Source organism: Zootoca vivipara, chromosome Z1 (assembly GCF_965207765.1).
Source record: "Zootoca vivipara chromosome Z1, rZooViv2.hap1.1, whole genome shotgun sequence".
In the NCBI taxonomy this organism is placed as follows: Eukaryota; Metazoa; Chordata; class Lepidosauria; order Squamata; family Lacertidae; genus Zootoca; species Zootoca vivipara.
In genome coordinates this window covers 15,714,687-15,736,544 of record NC_142583.1, presented here as the reverse complement: position 1 = coordinate 15,736,544, position 21,858 = coordinate 15,714,687, and the positions used below count along the sequence as shown (strand labels likewise).

General features: G+C 43.9%; 1 protein-coding gene across 5 annotated transcripts in view; it reads left to right on the top strand.

Annotated features, from left to right (window-relative positions):
• CWH43 (cell wall biogenesis 43 C-terminal homolog) overlaps positions 1 to 21,858 on the top strand; it is a 44,021-nt gene that overhangs the window by 2,328 nt on the left and 19,835 nt on the right. For 3 of the 5 annotated variants that reach the window (XM_088660895.1, XM_088660896.1, XM_088660894.1), the window contains 4 exons: positions 12,163 to 12,354; positions 18,415 to 18,535; positions 18,720 to 18,874; positions 21,077 to 21,278. In XM_088660895.1, the coding sequence (XP_088517021.1) occupies positions 12,201 to 12,354; positions 18,415 to 18,535; positions 18,720 to 18,874; positions 21,077 to 21,278 (632 nt within the window). In that variant the 5' untranslated portion in view covers positions 12,163 to 12,200. Of the gene's footprint in view, positions 1 to 7,569; positions 7,746 to 12,162; positions 12,355 to 18,414; positions 18,536 to 18,719; positions 18,875 to 21,076; positions 21,279 to 21,858 lie in introns of those variants that run through there. The other 2 variants (XR_015947852.1, XM_088660893.1) reach the window with 1 other exon arrangement.

Here is a 21,858-nt window from a genome sequence, read left to right as displayed (position 1 = left end):
TTAGCTAGCACAGGCACAAACTTATTAAATGCTGATTTTGTAGAAGCATAGAATTGTAGAGTTGGGGAATTTTGAGGGTCATCTGGTCCAACCCTCTGCAATGCAGGAATCTCAACGAAAGCATCCATGACGGATGGCCATCTAGTCTCTGCTTGAAAACCTCCAAGGAAGGAGAGTCCACCACCTTCCAAGGGAGTCCATTTCTTAACAGCTCCTACTGTCGGAAACTTCTTCCTGGTGTTTAGTTGGAATCTCCTTTCTTGTAACTTGAATCCATTGGTACGGGTCCTACCCTCCGGAGCAGGAAAAAACAAGCTTGCTCCTTCTTGCACATGTGACAGCCCTTGAGGTATTTGACAATGCCTATCATATCTCCTCTTGGCCTACTCTTTTACAGTCTAAAAACAAACCCAACTCCCTCAACCGTTCCTCATTAGGCTTGGTTTGGTTTCAACAAAACACATCAGGAATGGGGAATCTGTAGGCTCTGGACATTGCTGAACTACATCCATTGTCTATGCTAGCTGGGGCTGATGGGGCTTGGAGTCAAACAAAGTCTGGAGCACCACAAGTTCGCCATCCTTGAATTACAAAGTCCTATATTTTTGGCCTGCAATTGTTTCCCCCGTCACTTTTCTTCTCTCCCTCTGCAACATTTTTCTTCTCATGATGTGCACACCAAGCATAGATACCTCTATAGGAAATTATAATAAGTAAGCCTAATTCTTAACAATAGCATTGTGATGCTGGGAATAACAGGCAGAGCTCTTTTCTTCACCATATGCCACTCCTCATACCTGATTTATCACTAGCACCGATGGAGGTCCACTGGTTTTCAGTTCAGAAAAGGCAATTCCTATTATGCTTTATAGGGACCCAGGTGGCGCTGTGGTTAAACCATTGAGCCTAGGGCTTGCTGATCAGAAGGTCGGCGGTTCGAATCCCTGTGACAGGGTGAGCTCCCGTTGCTTGGTCCCAGCTCCTGCCAACCTAGCAGTTTGAAAGCACGTCAAAAATGCAAGTAGATAAATAGGAACCGCTACAGCGGGAAGGTAAACGGCGTTTCCATGTGATGCTCTGGTTTGCCAGAAGTGGCTTTGTCATGCTGGCCACATGACCTGGAAGCTATACGCCGGCTCCCTCGGCCAATAATGCGAGATGAGCGCGCAACCCCAGAGTCGGTCACGACTGGACCTAATGGTCAGGGGTCCCTTTACCTTTACCTATTATGCTTTACTGCCACCTCCTGGCTGCCAATGCATATACAGTAATGCAATACATATGTATATTTATCACCCCATTTTTATCACACCTTAGAATGAAAAAAAACCTCAAGGCAGCTTACTGTAATGTAAAAGCATACAAGAAAATGACAAGTAGTCCTCTCAATGGAACAGCAGCAAAAACAGCACATAGCAACAGCAACAACAAAATAAAACCGAGATACCAGATTTTTTTAAATAGATAAAAATACGTCAGAGTTACCAACATGAAAAGACTGGAGTAAAAGGTTGTGGCTCAGTTCACATTTTGCCCTGCTGAAACAGTGTGTAAATTGCATATTTTCAAGTGACATTTCGCAACTATAGTAGTGTTATGAGGTGTGTGTTTTTTTAAGGGGGGGGGGAGTAGTCTGTATGCAAGATCATCCTAACCCCTGGATCCAGCAAGTGTTAAAATATAGGCCAGGCTAACTTCCTGTGTGGAGGGTGCATCCTGAGATCGGAGCCCCGAAAGAGTGCTTTTTTTTCAGGGCGAGTTCTCAGCTCCCAAAATGAGCACTGTGCTCTCGTGTGAAAAAACAGCATGTCCAGGTTTTACCAGGACAGTTGAGGGGTACAGGATTAATGACTGGCCACCATCTTATTTTTCCTCCTAATGACCCACACTTACAGAGCTACCTTCAGATGTCTTCTAAAGGTTGTTTAGTTACTTACAGTATCTTGTTGGTTCAGGGGTCACATATACCCTCCAACATTTCTCTGATGAAAAGTGGGACATTCTGGGATCAGATCAGAAACTAGGATGGCACCTGTAAATTTGGGACTGTCCCCACGAAAATAGGGACTCTTGGAAGGTCTGGAATGTTTGCACAGGCCCTTGGATGGACTGGGTGTCTTTCATGACTTGGTAAGAAATCTGAACACAGTTTGGGAAGGCAGGTCCTATATAGAAATGCATTGTAGCTGCGCAGAGAATATGTATTTTCATGACAGTACATTTGTTAAAACAAAAACACATTTTTATTCCTTGTCTCCTGAATCAGAGTAATGTGTTTACATAGGTTTGTAGCTGAGTGAGCTGTACGCTCTTAAAATCACGAACCAATCCTTAGATTAACAGTAGTTAAGACAGACTGTGATGACGTGGCATATTTAAGAGGTTATTATGTGAAGTGTAAATGTCACTACAGGGTAAAAGGGGAAAAAATAAGGAGCAAGCAGGCAAGTGGTAAAACTGCAAAAAAAAAAAACAACAGACGCAAAACCTCTTGGCTTCTAGGGCAAAATGATTGCAGACTGGGGCAGGGGAGAATGTCCCCACATTACATTTTAGTAAAGGTAAAGGGACCCCTGATCATTAGGTCCGTGACCGACTCTGGGGTTGCAGCACTCATCTTGCTCTATTGGCCGAGGGAGCCGGCGTACAGCTTCCAGGTCATCTGGCCAGCATGACAAAGCCGCTTCTGGCGAACCAGAGCAGCACACGGAAACACCATTTACCTTCCTGCCAGAGCGGTACCTATTTATTTACTTGCACATTGACATGCTTTCAAACTGCTAGGTTGGCAGCAGCTGGAACCGAGCAACAGGAGCTCACCCCTTCGTGGGGATTCGAACCGCCAACCTTCTGATCGGCAAACCCTAGGCTCTGTGGTTTAACCCACAGCGCCACCCGCGTCCCCTACATTACATTTTACGAACTACTTAATTCTTCTGGCAATAAGTGATGGGTCAGAAATGAGGAAGTAATGCAAACCTATTGACATTGAGAGTGGACTTTGACTTCCTTTATCTTAGAAATACAAAAGCTTTAATTTCTGTTTTAGCTACATTTACAAGCTATAAGTACTAGAAGGCTACTAGAAGCAGACTATGTCCAACACTGCGATCAGCTCTGAATGTGCCTGTTATAACAGCCTGTACAGCTAGATAAATACAGGGTGCACCTCAAAGCTTGCCACTGTATTTTTCTCATTTGTGACTGCCATGTGACTTAATCTGATTATAAATCAACTAATAAAATCTGATCCTGAGGGGACGTAGCATGTATTACCAGCTTTACTCAAACATGCTACAACAAGCATTTTTTCCCTTGCTCAGATAGGTATCTGCCAAAATAATGATGAGTTAGGATAGTGCTAGCATGCATTCACATTGACACTGAGTCTGTGTGCACATTACCCTTTACTCTTGCCTCCAGTGTGCTCCCACCCCTGTATTTTAAATCCATGTACTTCCAGCATTGCCCTCGGTGCACAGGCATCTTGCAGTTTCCCCTGAAATACTGTGTTTTAATGTGCTTTCCCCCAGGCCAGCTTCAAACAGACTTCATAACTTCATGAGTTTACTCTACGTGCAGTAAAACCAAAGTGTGTACAGTCGAAACACTAAATAAACACCTGTGTCCATATACAAAGGATGTGAAGTTTATTTCCAGGGGCAGAGACAGGCCGGACAGCTTCAGTACACAGCAAACTGTGTGGATGTGTACAGTGGACTGCAAATCTGTTTTGAAACACAAGGAAAAGTGACCTTGCAATGTTTTAAAGTGGTCTTTTGCACACAGCCCACAATCTGCCCGGCTGGCCTGGCTTGTTAGTCTAAGCTGAGCCATGGATTTCCATGTTTGGTACAGTTTAATCAAACTTTTACTAAATCCAGGATTGATCGGTGATTTGTACCCAGAGTCTCTGGCCCCTAAAACTTATGACAATACTTTAGTAAGCAAACAAGGTAATTAACTGAACTTGTAGTTAGCAATCCTGGGTACATTTTTCTGGGAGCAAGACATGTTATATTTCATCCTGGACAGGGCAGCCTTTTCCAACCTGGTGCCCTCCAGATGTTTTATGCTGAAGCCAGTGGAGGTGCCTGGGTGATACTGTTAGATGGTAACTATCCTCTTCACAGACCCTCCAAGTGTCCCTATTTTCCAGGAATGTTCCTGATTTAGAAAAGCTGTCCTGGTTTCTGATTTGATCCCAGAATATCCCGCTTTTCCTTGGGATATCCCTATTTTCATTGGAGAAATGTTGGAGGGTATGTCCTCATTGCCTCTGTCCCCACCCTCCAGGACGTCTGCAGTCTGTGAGGTTTTCTTGAGGCCACCCAAGAAAGCGATGAACTGCTGTGCTTAAGTAAACCAGCTTATATTTCTGAATGAACGGCTTTCTAAATACATCTAGTGCCCTTTCTTTCGTTCTTTTGGTTCCAGAGACATATAATGGAAGAACAAATACCTGAGCTTTATGTTGTGTGCCCCCACCCCAGATCAGGGTGTAATAGACAAATAAATGAGTGCTGAGGTGCCCACAATTGTCAGGCCTGGAGAGGTTGTGTGGATGCCTCTCCAGTTGTTGCCATTGGCTGCAGACTGCCACAAAAGGACAGAATGGTTGAGAGGAAAGAAGCCTTCCCGCTGCGACATCATTGCCTCCCCCCACCCCAGTTTCAGGTTTGGGCCCTGAAATCCTGACTTGGCAATCCTATCCACGATACCCATATGTGTTGGAGGGTCTGAAAGGAAAGCTGCTTGTATGTGTTTCCACCTTTTAAACAATGAAATCATCCTCAGCACTGTGTGCTAGGCGAACCCATATGAGTGGCAAACCTTGTTTAGAATGCACATGAGGAATTTTATTGCCTCTAACTTGATTTCTCACTATATGAAGATGGATGGAGAATTACGAGAGGCAAGCTTTCATACCCTCCAACATTTCTCTGATGAAAATAGGGGTGTCTAATAATAATAATAATAATAATAATAATAATAATAATAATAATAATAATAATTTATAACACACCCATCTGACTGGGTTGCCCTAGCTCAGTGTTTCTCAACCTTTTTTGGGCCAAGGCGCACTTGTTCCATGAAAAAAATCTTGAGGCACACCACCATTAAAAAAGTTAAAAAATTTAACTCTGTGCCGCCCTATATTGACTATATAATTATGACTGTAAGAAACACTTGCCAAAAAGATAGTAATTTGTGTCTCACTTAAGATTATATTTTTAAAGTTTGGTTGTTAATTTAAAAGAAATAGTGAAGCTTTTGTTTCATTAGTTTGATGAATAAAAATGATGTCCTTTTATGATTATGTACTCAATAAATGGGTTTTTTTTGGGGGGGGGGAATTCCCTGGATGCGCACTTTAATGAAATGTGTGGCGTACACCTATGCAAAATTGTTTTGCTGGGATTCTCGACAGGAAGTGCTGTGTCATTAATTGAAATGATTTAGCCTGCCTAAAATGAAAATACGTGTTAATATCATGACAGACTTATGCTGAAGAGTTTACTTTTCATCAATAAAAGTTTAAACACACCTACACGGAGTTCAGAGCCCCGCCGAGGGAGGAGGAGGAGGAGCGGACCCAGCGCCACACCCGCCCCGCGGCCGCCTGCTTGGAGCCCAGCCGGGTGCGCGGCGGCAGCCATGGCGGGAGAAGGGCCGCCGGCGGCAGCCGAGCACCTGCCTTGACGGCCCCTGGGCGCCCTGTGAGCTGCGCCGGGCTGCCAACGTCGGGAGAAGGAGACCTGGCTGGCAGAGTCAGGAGACCATGAGAGCGTCAGCCCTGCCCCCTCCCACAGAGCGCGGACTCCGGCGGGCGCCTCGCGGCCGTCTGGAGGGCACCAGACGACTCCCGACGTTCGGGAGAAACCGCCGGAGTCCACAGCTGCGCTTTGCGCATGCGCAAAGGACTCCCGAACGTCGGGAGCATCAGCGTCAGCCCCTGCCCCCTCCCACACAGCGCGGCTGTGATGACGGGCGCCTCAGGTGCCGCACGGCTTGGGAGTCGGACGCAACTGCCGCGGGCGCCGGACGACTGCCGCGGGCGCAGCGGCTCGGCGCCCCTGGCAGCCCGGCACCCTGGTGCATTGCGGGCGACAACCGCCCTTCTTGTCACCGCACGTCGCGGCACACCAGTCAGCGTCTCGCGGCACACTAGTGTGCCGCGGAACAGCGGTTGAGAAACGCTGCCCTAGCTACTCTGGGTAGCTTCCAACATATATAAAAATACAATAAAACATTAAACATAAAAAACTTCGCTTTACAGGGCTGCTTCAATAATCTATAACCCTGAAATTCGGGATCCCCCCAAAAAATAAACTGATGCCAAAGTTTTGTGCTAGTTTTGTGCCATTTTGTAATGTGAACCCTGCGTTTTTTGCCACCCCCCAAACCATGTAATTGACAAAACAAATCAGGGTCACAAGTTAATGCAAAAAATCCAACATTGTCCAATTCAAACTGCTACCAAAGTTTTGTGCTAGTTTTTGTGCCGTTTTGTGCTGCAAACCCCAGGCTTTGTGCCCCCTCCCCCAAATGAGTAATAGACACTCAAACTAGGATCACAAGTAAAGGGCTAAAAGCCCAATGAAACTCCTTCAGATGCCTTCTAAAGGTTGTACAGTTACTTATCTCCTTTGCTTGGGAGCCAAATAACTCCATACCCACCCACCTACCCCCAATATTTCTCCAATGAAAAAATAGGGACATCCTGAGGAAAAGGGACGCGGGTGGCGCCGTGGGTTAAACCACTGAGCCTAGGGCTTGCCGATCAGAAGGTCGGCGGTTTGAATCCCTGCGACGGGGTGAGCTCCCGTGGCTCAGTCCCTGCTCCTGCCAACCTAGCAGTTTGAAAGCATATAAAAGTGCAAGTAGATAAATAGGTGGGAAGGTAAACAGCATTTCTGTGCGCTGCTCTGGTTCACCAGAAGTGGCTTAGTCGTGCTGGCCACATGACCTGAAAGCTATACGCCGGCTCCCTTGGCCAATAATGCGAGATGAGCGCCGCAACCCCAGAGTCGTCCGCGACTGGACGTAATGGTCAGGGGTATCATTACCTTTACCTTTAAGGAAAAGCAGGACATTCCGGGATCGAATCAGAAACTGGGACGGCTTCTGTAAATATGGGGCTGTCCCTGGAAAATAGGGACACTTGGAGGGGCTGAGCTTTTTGTTTCTCATAGAAACAATGCCAAGTCGGCTTGTTGTAGGAAAAGAGAGAGGGAGGATTCCATTGCCCGACAAACTAGCTGAGAAACAAAAAAAAGCAAACACCAAACTCTCACCCCTGCAATGTAATAAAATAATATGAATGAGAATAAAGTAAATTGGCAGTTTGTCTCAAAGGAATCGGCAGTAAAAAACGCAGAAGGTGTATAGCTCCATTTATGTTCCGAGTTCTAAAGTGTGCCAAATGTGATAGCTGCTTGGCATTCACAGGGAATAGTCAGTAGCATCTCCTTTCTTTGACACTAGATGTTGCTGTTGGGCTCAAGAGCTTCTGGGTCCGTCCCACAAGAAGCAGTTTTACAACAGGTGTGGATTGGCTAGGGCAGGTCTAACTCTCTAGCTCTGACATTAGCCCCCCAAAAACTTAAATCCATCTTGAGGGAAGAAGGCTTTTCTCAGTTGCCCGGGATTAGTATAATAAGTTGTGGACAGCAAAGGAAGAGAAACATATGGTGAAGGAATGGCTTTTCTTTGGAAAGAAATCTTGATGGAAACATTCCTGGGTAGGTAAAATTTCCAGCCTATGTTGAATACTTAAAAGCTCCGAGATAATAATTGTAAGTGGTTTTTTAATTCACGGTTTGTTTTAAAAGCATCTATTAGTTCGATTTGACACCCCTCCTGGTTGATTTCAGAGTTTGAAAGTGTTGCTATGTTGACAAATTGCTCTGCGGTTGTTTTTTAAAGGGAATATTTCTCGAGCAAATATCCTAAGTTCCAGGTTAGGGAAAAAATACATCTGCTTTGATTTATATTTTCACTCTAAATTGCTAATGAATAAGAATTTGATAATTGGCTCTCCAGGAAAGTGGTAGTATGGTTGCTGCTGGATGAATGATTTCTTGTTTTGTGTAATTGAAAATTTACCTGTAAGACTGGAACCTCTAACTAGTGTTTGTGTGTTGCAGGCGGTGAAGGTTAGAAAAAAATAGCAGTGTAAATTTGGAGACAAGGTCAGGCTCACAACTACACATGATGGCTCAGGGCTTATTTACACTTACTTTGCATTTTCTCTTTCTAAGCACTGTATGTGATTTAAAGCTCTGTGTTTGAGAGTACCCCCCCTTTTTTTGCTCTAGAACTTGCCCCTTGAAATCCCACTCTTTAAAACTGAATTGGAGCAAATGTGGAAAACGTTGATTTGACATCTGCTCTCAGATTCAGCTTTAAAGAGCAGTTATTCATGGAGAAAGCTCAGGGCAGGCAAAGAAACCAAAAAGACAAAACCCACTCAGAAAAGGAGCATTCAGATACAGACCTCTGCCTGGAAAAAGCAGGGCAGAGGGTAAGCATGATGAGCCCTTAGACTCAGCTGTTTAAACCCAGATCTGAATAAGTGAGCACAATTTTAAAAGCAAAAAGTGTATGTGGGTGAGGGATAAATTGAGTTTGTGGCTTATATTCCTGGATAACTCTCCCTCCACTAGGCTCACATGATATTGTTCGAGACCATATGAGGATAGTCCATTTGAAATCCACCACCCGAATGCTCTTTTATTGCCTTGGAAACATGTTGCAGCATACACCTACAGCAATAATGTCTGGAAGGGCCCTAATTTTCTATATTACCTGGGAACACCTAGGTTTTAAAAATGAGTGTACCACCACCCTCTAAGCCTCTGACAAACAGCTGAGAGTTTTCAGCTGAGTTAACTAAACAGGAAGCATCCATGAGCCACAATTGTTCTTTGGGATCGAATGCAGGATTTGTGATTGTGCTACCTGCTTTCAGGGTTTGCTTGCTTCCAGTATGGTCTGCCTGAATACTTACAAATGAAATAGCTATTACAAAGCGCACACATACACCCAACATACATCTCCAGTGCTCATCATATAAAATAAAGCAAAACCTATAATGTTCTCAGGAAATGTGGTAGCACTTAAATATCTAGCACTATATTTTTTTCTGCTCCTATCATGTAACTCCCAGGGATACATATATTTCTCAGTTCATAGCATGATCTGCTCTTGAGAATGATCAAGGTTAGAATTAGATTGTCTTCCTATCAGTATGGAGCGGCTTTGTTTGCCTAGGCACAACTGAAGATTTTTTTCATGTTGAGTGTTGTGAACTGCAATGGTGAATTATACTGCAATCCTATACACAATTACCTGGGAGTAGGTCCCAGTGAACTCAATGGAATCGGGATAGGTGTATCTGTTAATTTCAGTTTTTCACAGTGTCTTATTTTCCCAATATTAATTGCAGCTCTCCACGTCTGTTTGAGATTTTTTTTAGTCCTAACGAAAATTTATCTGCATCCATGTGCAAATTTTTCCAAATACAGTGGACACTCGGGTTGTGAACGTAATCCGTGCAGGAGGCACGTTTGCAACCCGCAGCGTTTGCAACCTCCAGCGCTGCATCTGCGCACGCGCAGGTCACGGTTCGGTGTTTCTGAACATGCCCGAGCGCTGAAACCCGGAAGTAACCCATTCCGGGACTTCCAGGTTTGGCGCGGTGCACAACCTGAAAACACACAACCTGAAGTGGCCGTAACCCAAGGTATGACTGTACAGTGTACCTTGGTTCTCAAATGGCTTGGCTCCCAAACAAATTGGCTCCCGAACACTGCAAACCTATAAGTAAGTGTTCCGGTTTGCAAACGTCTTTTGGAAGCAGAAGGTCCGACGCTGCTTCCGCTTGACTGCAGGAAGCTCCTGCAGCCAATTGGAAGCCGCGCCTTAGTTTTCAAATGGTTTTGGGAGTCAAATGGACTCCCAGAATGGATTAAGTTTGAGAACCAAGGTACCACTGTACAGACCTTTTTGCAAAGAATTTCCCCCTGATACAGTGCATTTGTGTTGGACACTTGTTACCTTAGATGCTCTGAGGAGTAAATCCTATTGAATTCAGGTAAATGGGATTAGGATTTTAGCCTAAAGCTTCAAACGCAGGTTTTGGATGGCTCGGTTGGTTAGAGCATGGTGCTGATATAATGCCAGGGTGGCTGGTTCAACCCCTGCGTTACAGGGGGTTAGAATAGATGAACCTTGGGGGTCCCTTTCCAACTCTACAATTCCAGGATTTTATGACATATAGTCATGTTTCTTATGGAGAATGTGTTCTAATGTTTTTGGATTCCAATACAGGGACATTATCTATTGAGTGAAGGCTTGTTTTTCCTCAGTCTTGGGCGGGCATGGTTTAAAATGTCTGTCAATGGATGCCATGATCCTTGAATGACAATGAATGTCAGCTCCTTGCATGTCCAGCAGAAGACAGGGAGTCGAAGAAGTCTTTCATTCCTCTCTTCCCTGAAGTAGTTAAGCACTTGGTCTACCAAAACTTTCTGCCAGGCTTAGTGTCTTCTTCTGAGTCAGGTGCCAGGACAATGCAGCTTCTGAAGCCAACAGAGACTGCCTGCTTTAGCACCATGTCAAGATAATCTTCAAGGACCCTCAAGGGACAGCTGCTAAAGTTGCAATTGTGTGTAAGATTTCAGAAACACCCGGACAGATTTTTAAATTACTTCTTAAGTTCAGAGTTCAGTTTTAAAAATGAATACCTACCCACTTTAGAGCAATGGTTCGACAACTCGGTATCAGCAAAACACAATAGCTCGTGGCTGCATTTAATGTAGGAAATGCTGCTAGGCCTCAAGTGGGAAGGTGGTGGATATGAGCTGAAGAGCATAGTTTAGGGGCGGGGTATCATGATGCTGAATCTTTCCCCTGCAATGAATGTCTACCATGGTCCTTTTGAAATAGTCAGGGGTTGTCCGGCAGCAGACTGCTGCTGTCATCCATGTGCCCGCCCACCCTTATTTCAACAAACGGTATCACAAACTTTTAACGCAAAGAAAAGTGATTTATTTATTTCTGTCACTGATTAACTCAGGTAGAATAGAGACTAGAGAAACTCTCCCACTGCTACAAAAGGCCAGAAAGAAATAATAGGTTTGTAATTTAATGTAGCTTTCAGGTTTGGTACCCAAATAGTATTGTTGCATGCCACCCCAAATTCCGAGTGGTGGAAGATGTTGGAAAAACACTCTTGGGGCGACGGCATACTCCCCAATACTCGAGAGCGTCCTTCCGTGGCCCTCTCTGGCTGGCATCTTTGCTTCAGTCCAGAGCGCCAGTAATACGTGACTCTTAACTCATGAAAAGAGCATGCAGGTCTTTCAGCATCTTGTAGCAAGAAGAAAGACTCATCTGTAGTTCTAAAACTACTTACCAGTATTTACAGTCTATATACAGACTTCATAATCCACGTCTGTGTTCTCCGAACACCAGTACAGAACTGCGACACGGCAGAAGTGAAAGTAACATACAACAAACAACACTCAGAAGGAAACAGAGAAGACAGACTTGCGTTCCCACACTCTCTCGGACACTCATGACACTCATGTGATTTATACTAATCACACTAGTCCTTGCTGAAGCAGCTAAGGACAGCTAAAATACTAACAGAAAATTCCAGGGGTTCCAGGCACTTACCCAGGGCTTGTGTTTCCTTTTGGAATGGGACTGTGGTATCTGTATGATATATGGTTTATTTACACATATATACAACCCGAACCTATGATGGAGGGGTTCACAGCATTATCATCCTAAAAGGGTCTTGTTTCTAGCCTCAACCTTGGATTCAGGCAGTAATCAGCCACGACTCTCTCCAGCTTTCTGCTTTTTTCTAAATTGCATCATTGCAAAACTCTAATCTTAACCCTGCTTCATCCTTCTAATTTACTGTGAGCTGGTGGAGGGGGCTCAGCCATTTCCCGTCTCGCAAAGAACCCTTTCCCTTTGTTTCCCTTAATGGCTCATCACCCAGGCTATCACCTCAACACAGGAAGCTAACCTTGCTTATATTTTAACATTTGCTGGATCCAGGGTTAGAAGGCTCCCCCCACAAACTCATAACAGTATTTAGAAAATCAGATAAATTTAACTCTGCAATTTTCTCCTTTCTTTCAGGTTATGCTTCCTGGTCTCTTTATCATGCCCTTCCACCAATGATCTATTTTTTTCCTTTACAAACATTGGAACTTACTGGCTTAGAGTGTTTTGCTCTTGCTTTCCTCTCTCCGATGTTTCTGATTATTGGTCCACTTTGGAGGTTGGCCAACAAGAAGCACATTCTAGTCTTGCTAAGGCTGAGCATGATTGGTAAGTCTACTTTCATAATTCTAAAGTGTCTGTGAAAAGCTTGGGAACAACAAGGTGTCAGGCCGAACGTTTCAAACCATATCAGCATTTAAATGGAAAATGGCAAATTCTTTCATATAGACATCCAAAATTAACAGTTTATGTCTTTCAAGGAGGATTAGCTGAATTACTGGAAGTAAAGCTATCAATGACTTCTGTACATTTGCAGTCTTAACCAGGGTTAAGGCAATAAACCATGGTTAGTGCTAACCATAGATACTGCAAGAGGGGAGAGTTGCACCCATGTCCTGCCAAGAGGCTTCCCAAAAGTTTCTGGCTACACAGGCAGATTCAGGGAAGCATAACTGGTTCAGTCACACTGGGCGTGAAGCATTGGGGGCACCCCAGGGGGTGCTGGAACTATGATGTAGAATGGAAGCCCTTCAAATTTTGGTGTCACACAGGGCACCACTGATATTTGAAAACCAAGGTCCGCCACTGCTGGCTGGCTGCTGGACTAGATGAGCCACTGGCCTCATTCTGCAGGCTTTCCTTAGGTTCTTCATCAGTCACTATTGCCACCACTAAAACACAACTGAGATATGAGTGGTTGCTAGCATTATGCCAAGGAAAGAACAGCAGAAAGTGCAGGAAAGAGAATTCAGCACATTCACTAAGGCATTCCACAGCTACCGGTGGGACTGTTGTTGTTTAGTCGTTTAGTCGTGTCCGACTCTTCGTGACCCCATGGACCATAGCACGCCAGGCACTCCTGTCTTGCACTGCCTCCCGCAGTTTGGTCAAACTCATGTTCGTAGCTTCGAGAACACTGTCCAACCATCTCGTCCTCTGTCGTCCCCTTCTCCTAGTGCCCTCAATCTTTCCCAACATCAGGGTCTTTTCCAAGGATTCTTCTCTTCTCATGAGGTGGCCAAAGTATTGGAGCCTCAGCTTCATGATCTGTCCTTCCAGGGAGCACTCAGGGCTGATTTCCTGAAGAATGGATAGGTTTGATCTTCTTGCAGTCCATGGGACTCTCAAGAGTCTCCTCCAGCACCATAATTCAAAAGCATCAATTCTTCGGCGATCAGCCTTCTTTATGGTCCAGCTCTCACTTCCATACATCACTACTGGGAAAACCATAGCTTTAACTATACGGACCTTTGTCGGCAAGGTGATGTCTCTGCTTTTTAAGATGCTGTCTAGGTTTGTCATTGCTTTTCTCCCAAGAAGCAGGCGTCTTTTAATTTCGTGACTGCTGTCACCATCTGCAGTGATCAAGGAGCCCAAGAAGGTGAAATCTCTCACTGCCTCCATTTCTTCCCCTTCTATTTGCCAGGAGGTGATGGGACCAGTGGCCATGATCTTGGTTTTTTTGATGTTGAGCTTCAGACCATATTTTGCGCTCTCCTCTTTCACCCTCATTAAAAGGTTCTTTAATTCCTCCTCGCTTTCTGCCATCAAGGTTGTGTCATCTGCATATCTGAGGTTGTTGATATTTCTTCCAGCAATCTTAATTCCGGCTTGGGATTCATCTAGTCCAGCCTTTCGCATGATGAATTCTGCATATAAGTTAAATAAGCAGGGAGACAATATACAACCTTGTCGTACTCCTTTCCCAATTTTGAACCACTCAGTTGTTCCATATCCAGTTCTGACTGTAGCTTCTTGTCCCACATAGAGATTTCTCAGGAGACAGATGAGGTGATCAGGCACTCCCATTTCTTTAAGAACTTGCCATAGTTTGCTGTGGTCGACACAGTCAAAGGCTTTTGCATAGTCAATGAAGCAGAAGTAGACGTTTTTCTGGAACTCTCTAGCTTTCTCCATAATCCAGCGCATGTTTGCTATTTGGTCTCTGGTTCCTCTGCCTTTTCGAAATCCAGCTTGCACTTCTGGGAGTTCTCGGTCCACATACTGCTTAAGCCTGCCTTGTAGAATTTTAAGCATAACCTTGCTAGCGTGTGAAATGAGCGCAATTGTGCGGTAGTTGGAGCATTCTTTGGCACTGCCCTTCTTTGGAATTGGGATGTAGACTGATCTTCTCCAATCCTCTGGCCATTGCTGAGTTTTCCAAACTTGCTGGCATATTGGGTGTAGCACCTTAACAGCATCATCTTTTAAAATTTTAAATAGTTCAGCTGGAATATCATCACTTCCACTGGCCTTGTTATTAGCAGTGCTTTCTAAGGCCCATTTGACTTCACTCTCCAAGATGTCTGGCTCAAGGTCAGCAACCACACTATCTGGGGTGTATGAGACCTCCATATCTTTCTGGTATAATTCCTCTGTGTATTCTTGCCACCTCTTCTTGATGTCTTCTGCTTCTGTTAGGTCCTTACCACTTTTGTCCTTGATTATGGTAATCTTTGTACGAAATGTTCCTTTCATGTCTCCAAATTTCTTGAACAGATCTCTGGTTTTCCCCATTCTATTGTTTTCCTCTATTTCTTTGCATTGCTCATTTAAGAAGACCCTCTTGTCTCTCCTTGCTGTTTTTTGGAAATCTGCATTCAGTTTCCTGTATCTTTCCCTATCTCCCTTGCATTTTGCTTGCCTCCTCTCCTCCGCTATTTGTAAGGCCTCGTTGGACAGCCATTTTGCTTTCTTGCATTTCCTTTTCCTTGGGATGGTTTTCGTTGCTGCCTCCTGTATAATGTTACGAGCCTCCATCCATAGTTCTTCAGGCACTCTGTCCACCAAATCTAAATCCTTAAACCTGTTCCTCACTTCCACTGTGTATTCATAAGGGATTTGATTCAGATTGTATCTTACTGGCCCAGTGGTTTTTCCTACTTTCTTCAGTTTAAGCTGGAATTTTGCTATAAGAAGCTGATGATCTGAGTTACAGTCAGCTCCAGGTCTTGTTTTTGCTGACTGTATAGAGCTTCTCCATCTTTGGCTGCAGAGAATATAATCAATCTGATTTCGATGCTGCCAATTGGTGATATCCATGTGTAGAGTCATCTCTTGTGTTGTTGGAAGAGAGTGTTTGTGATGACCAGCTTGTTCTCTTGACAGAACTCTATTAGCCTTTGCCCTGCTTCATTTTGAACTCCAAGGCCAAACTTGCCAGTTGTTCCTTTTATCTCTTGATTCCCTACTTTAGCATTCCAATCCCCTGTAATGAGAAGAACATCCTTCTTTGGTGTCATTTCTAGAAGGTGTTGTAGGTCTTCATAGAATTGGTCAATTTCACTTTCTTCAGCTCCGGTAGTTGGTGCATAAACTTGGATTACTGTGATGTTAAAAGGTCTGCCTTGGATTCGTATCGAGATCATTCTGTCATTTTTGAGATTGCATCCCATTACAGCTTTTGCCACTCTTTTGTTGACTATGAGGGCCACTCCATTTCTACTACGGGATTCTTGCCCACAGTAGTAGATATGATAGTCACCCGAACTGAATTCGCTCATTCCCTTCCATTTTAGTTCACTGATGCCCAGGATGTCGATATTTATTCTTGTCATCTCATTTTTGACCACATCCAGCTTACCTCCACTCATGGTTCTTACATTCCAGGTTCCTATGTAATATTTTTCTTTACAGCATCGGACTTTCCTTTCGCTTCCAGGCATATCCGCAACTGAGCGTCCTTTCGGCTTTGGCCCAGCCGCTTCATCAGCTCTGAATCTACTTGTACTTGTCCTCCGCTCTTCCTCAGTAGCATGTTGGACGCCTTCCGACCTGAGGGGCTCATCTTCCAGCGTCATAACTTTTATATGCCTGTTGTCTTTGTCCATGGAGTTTTCTTGGCAGGGATACTGGAGTGGCTTGCCAGTTCCTTCTCCAGGTGGATCACGTTTAGTCAAAACTCTCCACTATGACCTGTCCATCTTGGGTGGCCCTGCATGGCATAGCTCATAGCTTCTCTGAGTTATTCAAGCCCCTTCGCCACGACAAGGCATTGATCCATGAAGGGGACCGGTGGGACTACTTTCAAGTATAAGGTTCATATACCTTACTTTCAAGTATGAACCTTACTTTCAAAGTATGAACCGGTATGAACCTTATACTTTCAAGTATAAGGTTCATACCGGTGGGACTACTTTCAAGTACAAGGGTTTATCCTACTTTCAAGTTTCAGGGTGTGGGCCTGTGGAATAAATCTTACTGACAAACATGGGACCAGGTCAGTGTATCTATTGACGACACCTTTCTATTCTGCCTCCCCATCATAAAGGTGTAATTGCCTGGTTTGGAATACAAATCATTCTTGGCTATGTTAAGAATGGAGTGCCATTTATTCTAAAGATTCTCCTTAAACTTGGAACGTAATATTAGATTATGCAAATGTAGTATCGGTGTTCACATAGCTAGGTGCTTTTAGGCATATGAACAAAAGTCATTTCATATGAACTTTTAATATCCTGGTGAAACACTAATTCTTTTCTGTGTTCAGATCATCTGACCAGTTGGGCCAACTCACATTACTCTTTCTAGCAAAGAATGAAAATATGTCATTGTTATTCTTCTAAGCAAGTGTCTCCCAACTTACACAGGGGTTACATTCCCGGGTACGTGAAATAGCGTATAGTGGGGAACACCATCTAAAAAGCCTGTAAACACTCTCTAAACCTCTTGAAACCCTTTGAAAAACCCAGTAGTGCTTACCAGACTGGCATGAATGGTCACAATGGTGGCTCTCAGTCTTCCTCATTGCTGGAGGATGATGTGGAAACAACAACAAGGAGGGTAGACCTGTACCCCAAAGTGCCTGGCTGTGATTCAGAGGTAGACGGGACCCAGAAGGAGTGGCAGACCTACATTTCAGGGGCCCTGAAGCTCAAACTGTCATGCCCCCCCCTTTCACAACCAGCAACGAGTTCTGCGTAACCACTGTTCTCTTCTGCATTGGGGTTGTTCCACGACAGATCAGCACACCTTTACAACTTCAGTGCTGCTGTCTCTCAGACTTTGGGATGGTTGAAATATATACAACAAACATTAATCAATTTGTGTCGGGCGACTCATAAGGGATCTCCTAGGGTGACCCAACATTTTAAAGCAATGTGAACTAAAGTCGCTTCTGGGGCCCCTCCAGCTAGTCCTGAAGTTTAAGCTTCATCGGTTTCATAGTACCGGTAGATCTGCTCCTGCCCTGAAGTACTTGCTTGGCTGTGGGTCAGATTCACTTGCTGATGGTGCTCATGCCATTTTTGCAGTTTTCCTGCTCTTTTCAGGTCTTTTTTTGTTTTTTTTGTTTTTTGCCCCTTTCATGCCTTCTTGCAATTTAAATTGCTTTATTTAATTATTTCCTGGCACCTGTATCTAAAATTCTCTGGTCTCAGAAAACAGAGAAACTTTCCCCCAACTTCGCACTGAGAAACCTTTTTCTTCCCGAGTTGGTTCTGAATTGAGTCAAGAGAAATTTGCTAACTGCTCATTTAGGAATGTACCCTCTCCCAGATTTGCTAGTTTTCTACATGCAAGGATTTTAAACATATATATGGTATACAGTGGTACCTCTACTTACAAATAACTCTACTTACGAATTTTTCTACTTACAAATGGAGCTCCGTCCGCCATCTTGGATACAGTTTAGATAGGATTTTTTCTACTTACGAATTTTTAGATAGGGTTGCTTCGACTTACATTTTTTTTCTCCCAATGCATTCCTATGGGATTCGACTTACAATTTTTTTCGACTTACAAATGTGTGTTCGGAACACATTAAATTCGTAAGTAGAGGTACCACTGTATAATTAATATAGGGACTCTACTCCATGAGTTCGCTGAACATGGCCCTCAGCGCTTAGAGAATAGGACACTGAAGAGGTCTTTATTCAAGCTGAGGTAGAGCGGCCAATGGCATGATCGCCAACAACACTGTAACCACTGGATTCTATGGGGTTTATTGCTTTTGAGGAAACATGCAAAGTATCAGGCAATAACATTATTAAGGGGGGCGGGAATTACATTTATTTGTTTAGGGCATCATCTAAGAACCTCTGAGTTCACTTATTTCAAAGGGGGAGACAGTCACATACTTTACCCTCCCATTGGAACAAATGGGTGCTCAACTGTAGTGCTCAACTGTAGTTATATCATAATTTTTTTTTAATGTGTTTCTCTTTACAGGGAGCATTATTTCATACCAAGCTCCAAATGCTTACCTTCGACTCTTGATCTTGGCCATGGGTGTTTCTTCATCGTTGGTAGTTCAAACAGTAACATGGTGGTCTGGCAATTCTTTACAAAGGTATAGTGAAAGAAGGCGCAAATCTTGCATTATAAGTAGCAAGCTATCTTCTTTGACACTAGTTGAAAACCGTGCAAAAGCTTTAATCTTGAAGCAGATTTATCTATACTTAATACTACAGCTATTTTAGCTTATTTGTTTGTGCATTCCTTTAAAAATATGTTTAAATGTTCTGCTTTTACAGATACTGCAGAATCTGGGGATTTATACTAGGAAAAATTCTTCTTCTCGTTCTTCGGATTTGCTATACATCGTTAAACCCAGTATGGAATTGTACAACTGCCAATGTTACTATAACTGTCCTAGGCTTCGTAGCAGCACTTGAGCGGACATATACAGGTGACAATTCAAAACGAAGCCATTCCTTTCTTTGTATATCCTCAGCAGAATTTTGGGGGTGGTATGTGTGGAAAAACAAGACCATAAATATGAGCTACGACTGAGTGAGTGGCCGAATGGTAATCCTAATTTATCTCCCTGTTCAACCCCATCTTTAATTCCCCTTGCCTCTGCTTCATCTTCATCTCTGTTCCTCAGGACTTTTGCCTTTCTCCGCTGCCTCATGGGCACCCTAACCTCTGACTTCCTCTATTATCAGGCCTGGCACCAGGAGGAAGCATCCTCAAGCAATTGCTGGGGACTCTGTGCCCTCAAAGGGATCACCCCTAATTCCTGCCTTGATCCCTCCCATCACCATCACTCCTTCTTTCTTCTTTGGCGATTCCTCGTAGCCGAGTAAGATTGTCTTCCATGAGCACGATCTTAAGAGTGAGTCTGTAAATGACAGTGGAGGCCAATTCTGGATCCACACGTCCTTCAACAGTGGGGACATAGGTTTCTGGGTGGGAGTTGAGCACGGTGAGGGTTTGCCAAGCGTGCCTTCCTCTTAGCATGTTTCTCCCTTTCGTCCTGAATGTGAGTGTCTTCAAATACCATGACACCTTTGCTAAAGGCTGTTCTGCAACTGGAGCACTCACAGGCCAGTTTTCCCCAGATGTCAGTGTTTATACTATTAGAATTGCCATTAGAGAGCCTTTAAACCTCTTTTGTTGACCACCAGCATTACGCTTTCCATTTTTAAGATTGGAATAGAGTAGTTGCTTTGGAAGACGATCATGAGGCATCCACACAACATGACCAGTCCAATGAAGTTGATGTTGAAGAATCATTGCTTTGACACTGGGGATCTTTGCTTCTTCCAGTACACTGGCATTAGTTCACCGGTCTTCCCAAGTGGTGTCTAAAAATTATCAGAGACACCGCTGATGGAATCTTTTGAGGAGTTGGAGATGGCGTTTATAAGTGGTTCCCTGTTTCACAAGCATGCAATAGGGTTGGTAGTACAATAGTTTTGTAAACAAACATTTTGGTTTTTCACCATCACTCCAGGGCATTGTGGGAAATTAAAACAGCCATCACCAGTGAGAGTTTGCAGTCTGACAGTGCTCAATAGACTGCTGCTGCCTGTAAACTCATCAGAAAAGGGCTCGTCAGTGAACACTTGGCTGAGGGACTCCCAAATATAACAAGCTGGGCCTGATTCTCATTGAGCCATACCTGGTCCCTAGAGCTATGTTAGTGAGATGCCCACTAAATACAGAGAATGTGTGTGGAACCGCAAGGACAAGATGTTCCTCTGCCCCAAACAAGGTCTTCCTTTCCCCCTGTGCTGTCGTTCAGTTCTGTTTCTAGAGAGTAGCTCTGCTGATTCTCTATGTGCATCCTAAGTCTTGACTCTTTGATTCCAGACCTGTTAAGCAGGGTGGTCTTTGTGGGGCAGAAGTATTTTGCGTTCATGTATGGGGTTCTTTGTCCATGGAGTTTTCTTGGCAGGGATACTGGAGTGGCTTGCCAGTTCCTTCTCCAGGTGGATCACGTTTAGTCAAAACTCTCCACTATGACCTGTCCATCTTGGGTGGCCCTGCATGGCATAGCTCATAGCTTCCCTGAGTTATTCAAGCCCCTTCGCCATGACAAGGCATTGATCATACGAACATGAGTTTGACCAAACTGCGGGAGGCAGTGCAAGACAGGAGTGCCTGGCGTGCTATGGTCCATGGGGTCACGAAGAGTCGGACACGACTAAATGACTAAACAACAACAACAAATGGGGTTCTTTGGATCCTGAACTATGCTATGGGCCCAGTAGAAACTCTCTTAGAATATGATCCTTCCTGGGCATTCTAGTCAAGAAGTAAGGTCCATTAAAATAAATGGCTATGCATCACACTTCCACAAAAGTTACCTGGGAGTAAGCCTTTTAAATTCAGTAGGATTTACAGTGCAATCTTAACTGTGTCTTTTGTGTTATGTGTGAAAATCTTCTTAGAAATTGCTGAACACTTAAGACTTTGTACACTTGGGTGGAATCTACACACATATAAAAAAATGCAGTGAAAATGCTTTTTCAAAAAAGTTTTGCATGGCTCGCTCTCGCCATCTAGTGTCGCATTTGTATATACAACAGTTTAAAAACATTTTATTTGCAGCTGTGTAGCTGAGTCCTTGATTTGCTGAATCGATGTTTTCCACTTTTTTTAGGTACTAAAAGCCAAAAACAAGAAGCAAACAAGGTTGGAAACGCAGCAAAGGAAACCATTCATGGTTCTAACTGGTTTTTGTCAGGGGCAGCTTTTGGCAGCCTAATGTTCCTCACCTTCTGGATTTTTGGAGAGGTCTCTCTAGTTTCTAGATGGGCAGTGAGTGGACACCCGCAACCTGGGCCAGATCCTAATCCACATGGGTAAAGTGTGTGCTCTCCTAGTATTTTATTAAGCAAGTTAAAAATATCAAATCCCAAACAGGTGGAGCTTGGAGGGCATGAAATCCTGGTAACAACAACAACTTTCAAAGCAAACCTGGACAGTAATCCCTACATATAAACTGGTATTGGCTTTAATGACACACATGTGCCTCATCCCCTTAGGACTAAAGAGATGCATGATACAATTGGGGAGGGGGAGGGCTAAGTTCTCATTTGGGGTGTAGGATGGCAAGTGAATTATTACCATCATTGTGTTATTCAATTTTTTTCTGCCTGAGGGTATCAGGTTACAAGGTTGATAAAACTATTTTCATGTTTTGTCTTTCTTATTTGGAATGGTTATCAGCTCACATTCCTTGATAGCGAAGCTGTTGGGGTTTTTAGGTAGTGTGTAGCACAATGCAAAGCACGTTTAGTTAGATGCAAGTCCTTACAAATTCAGCGAGACTGAAAGACCTGAAAGACCTACATTGGCTCCCAGTACATTTCTCAGCACAATTCAAAGTGTTGGTGTTGACCTTTAAAGCCCTAATCGGCCTTGGCCCAGTATACCTGAAGG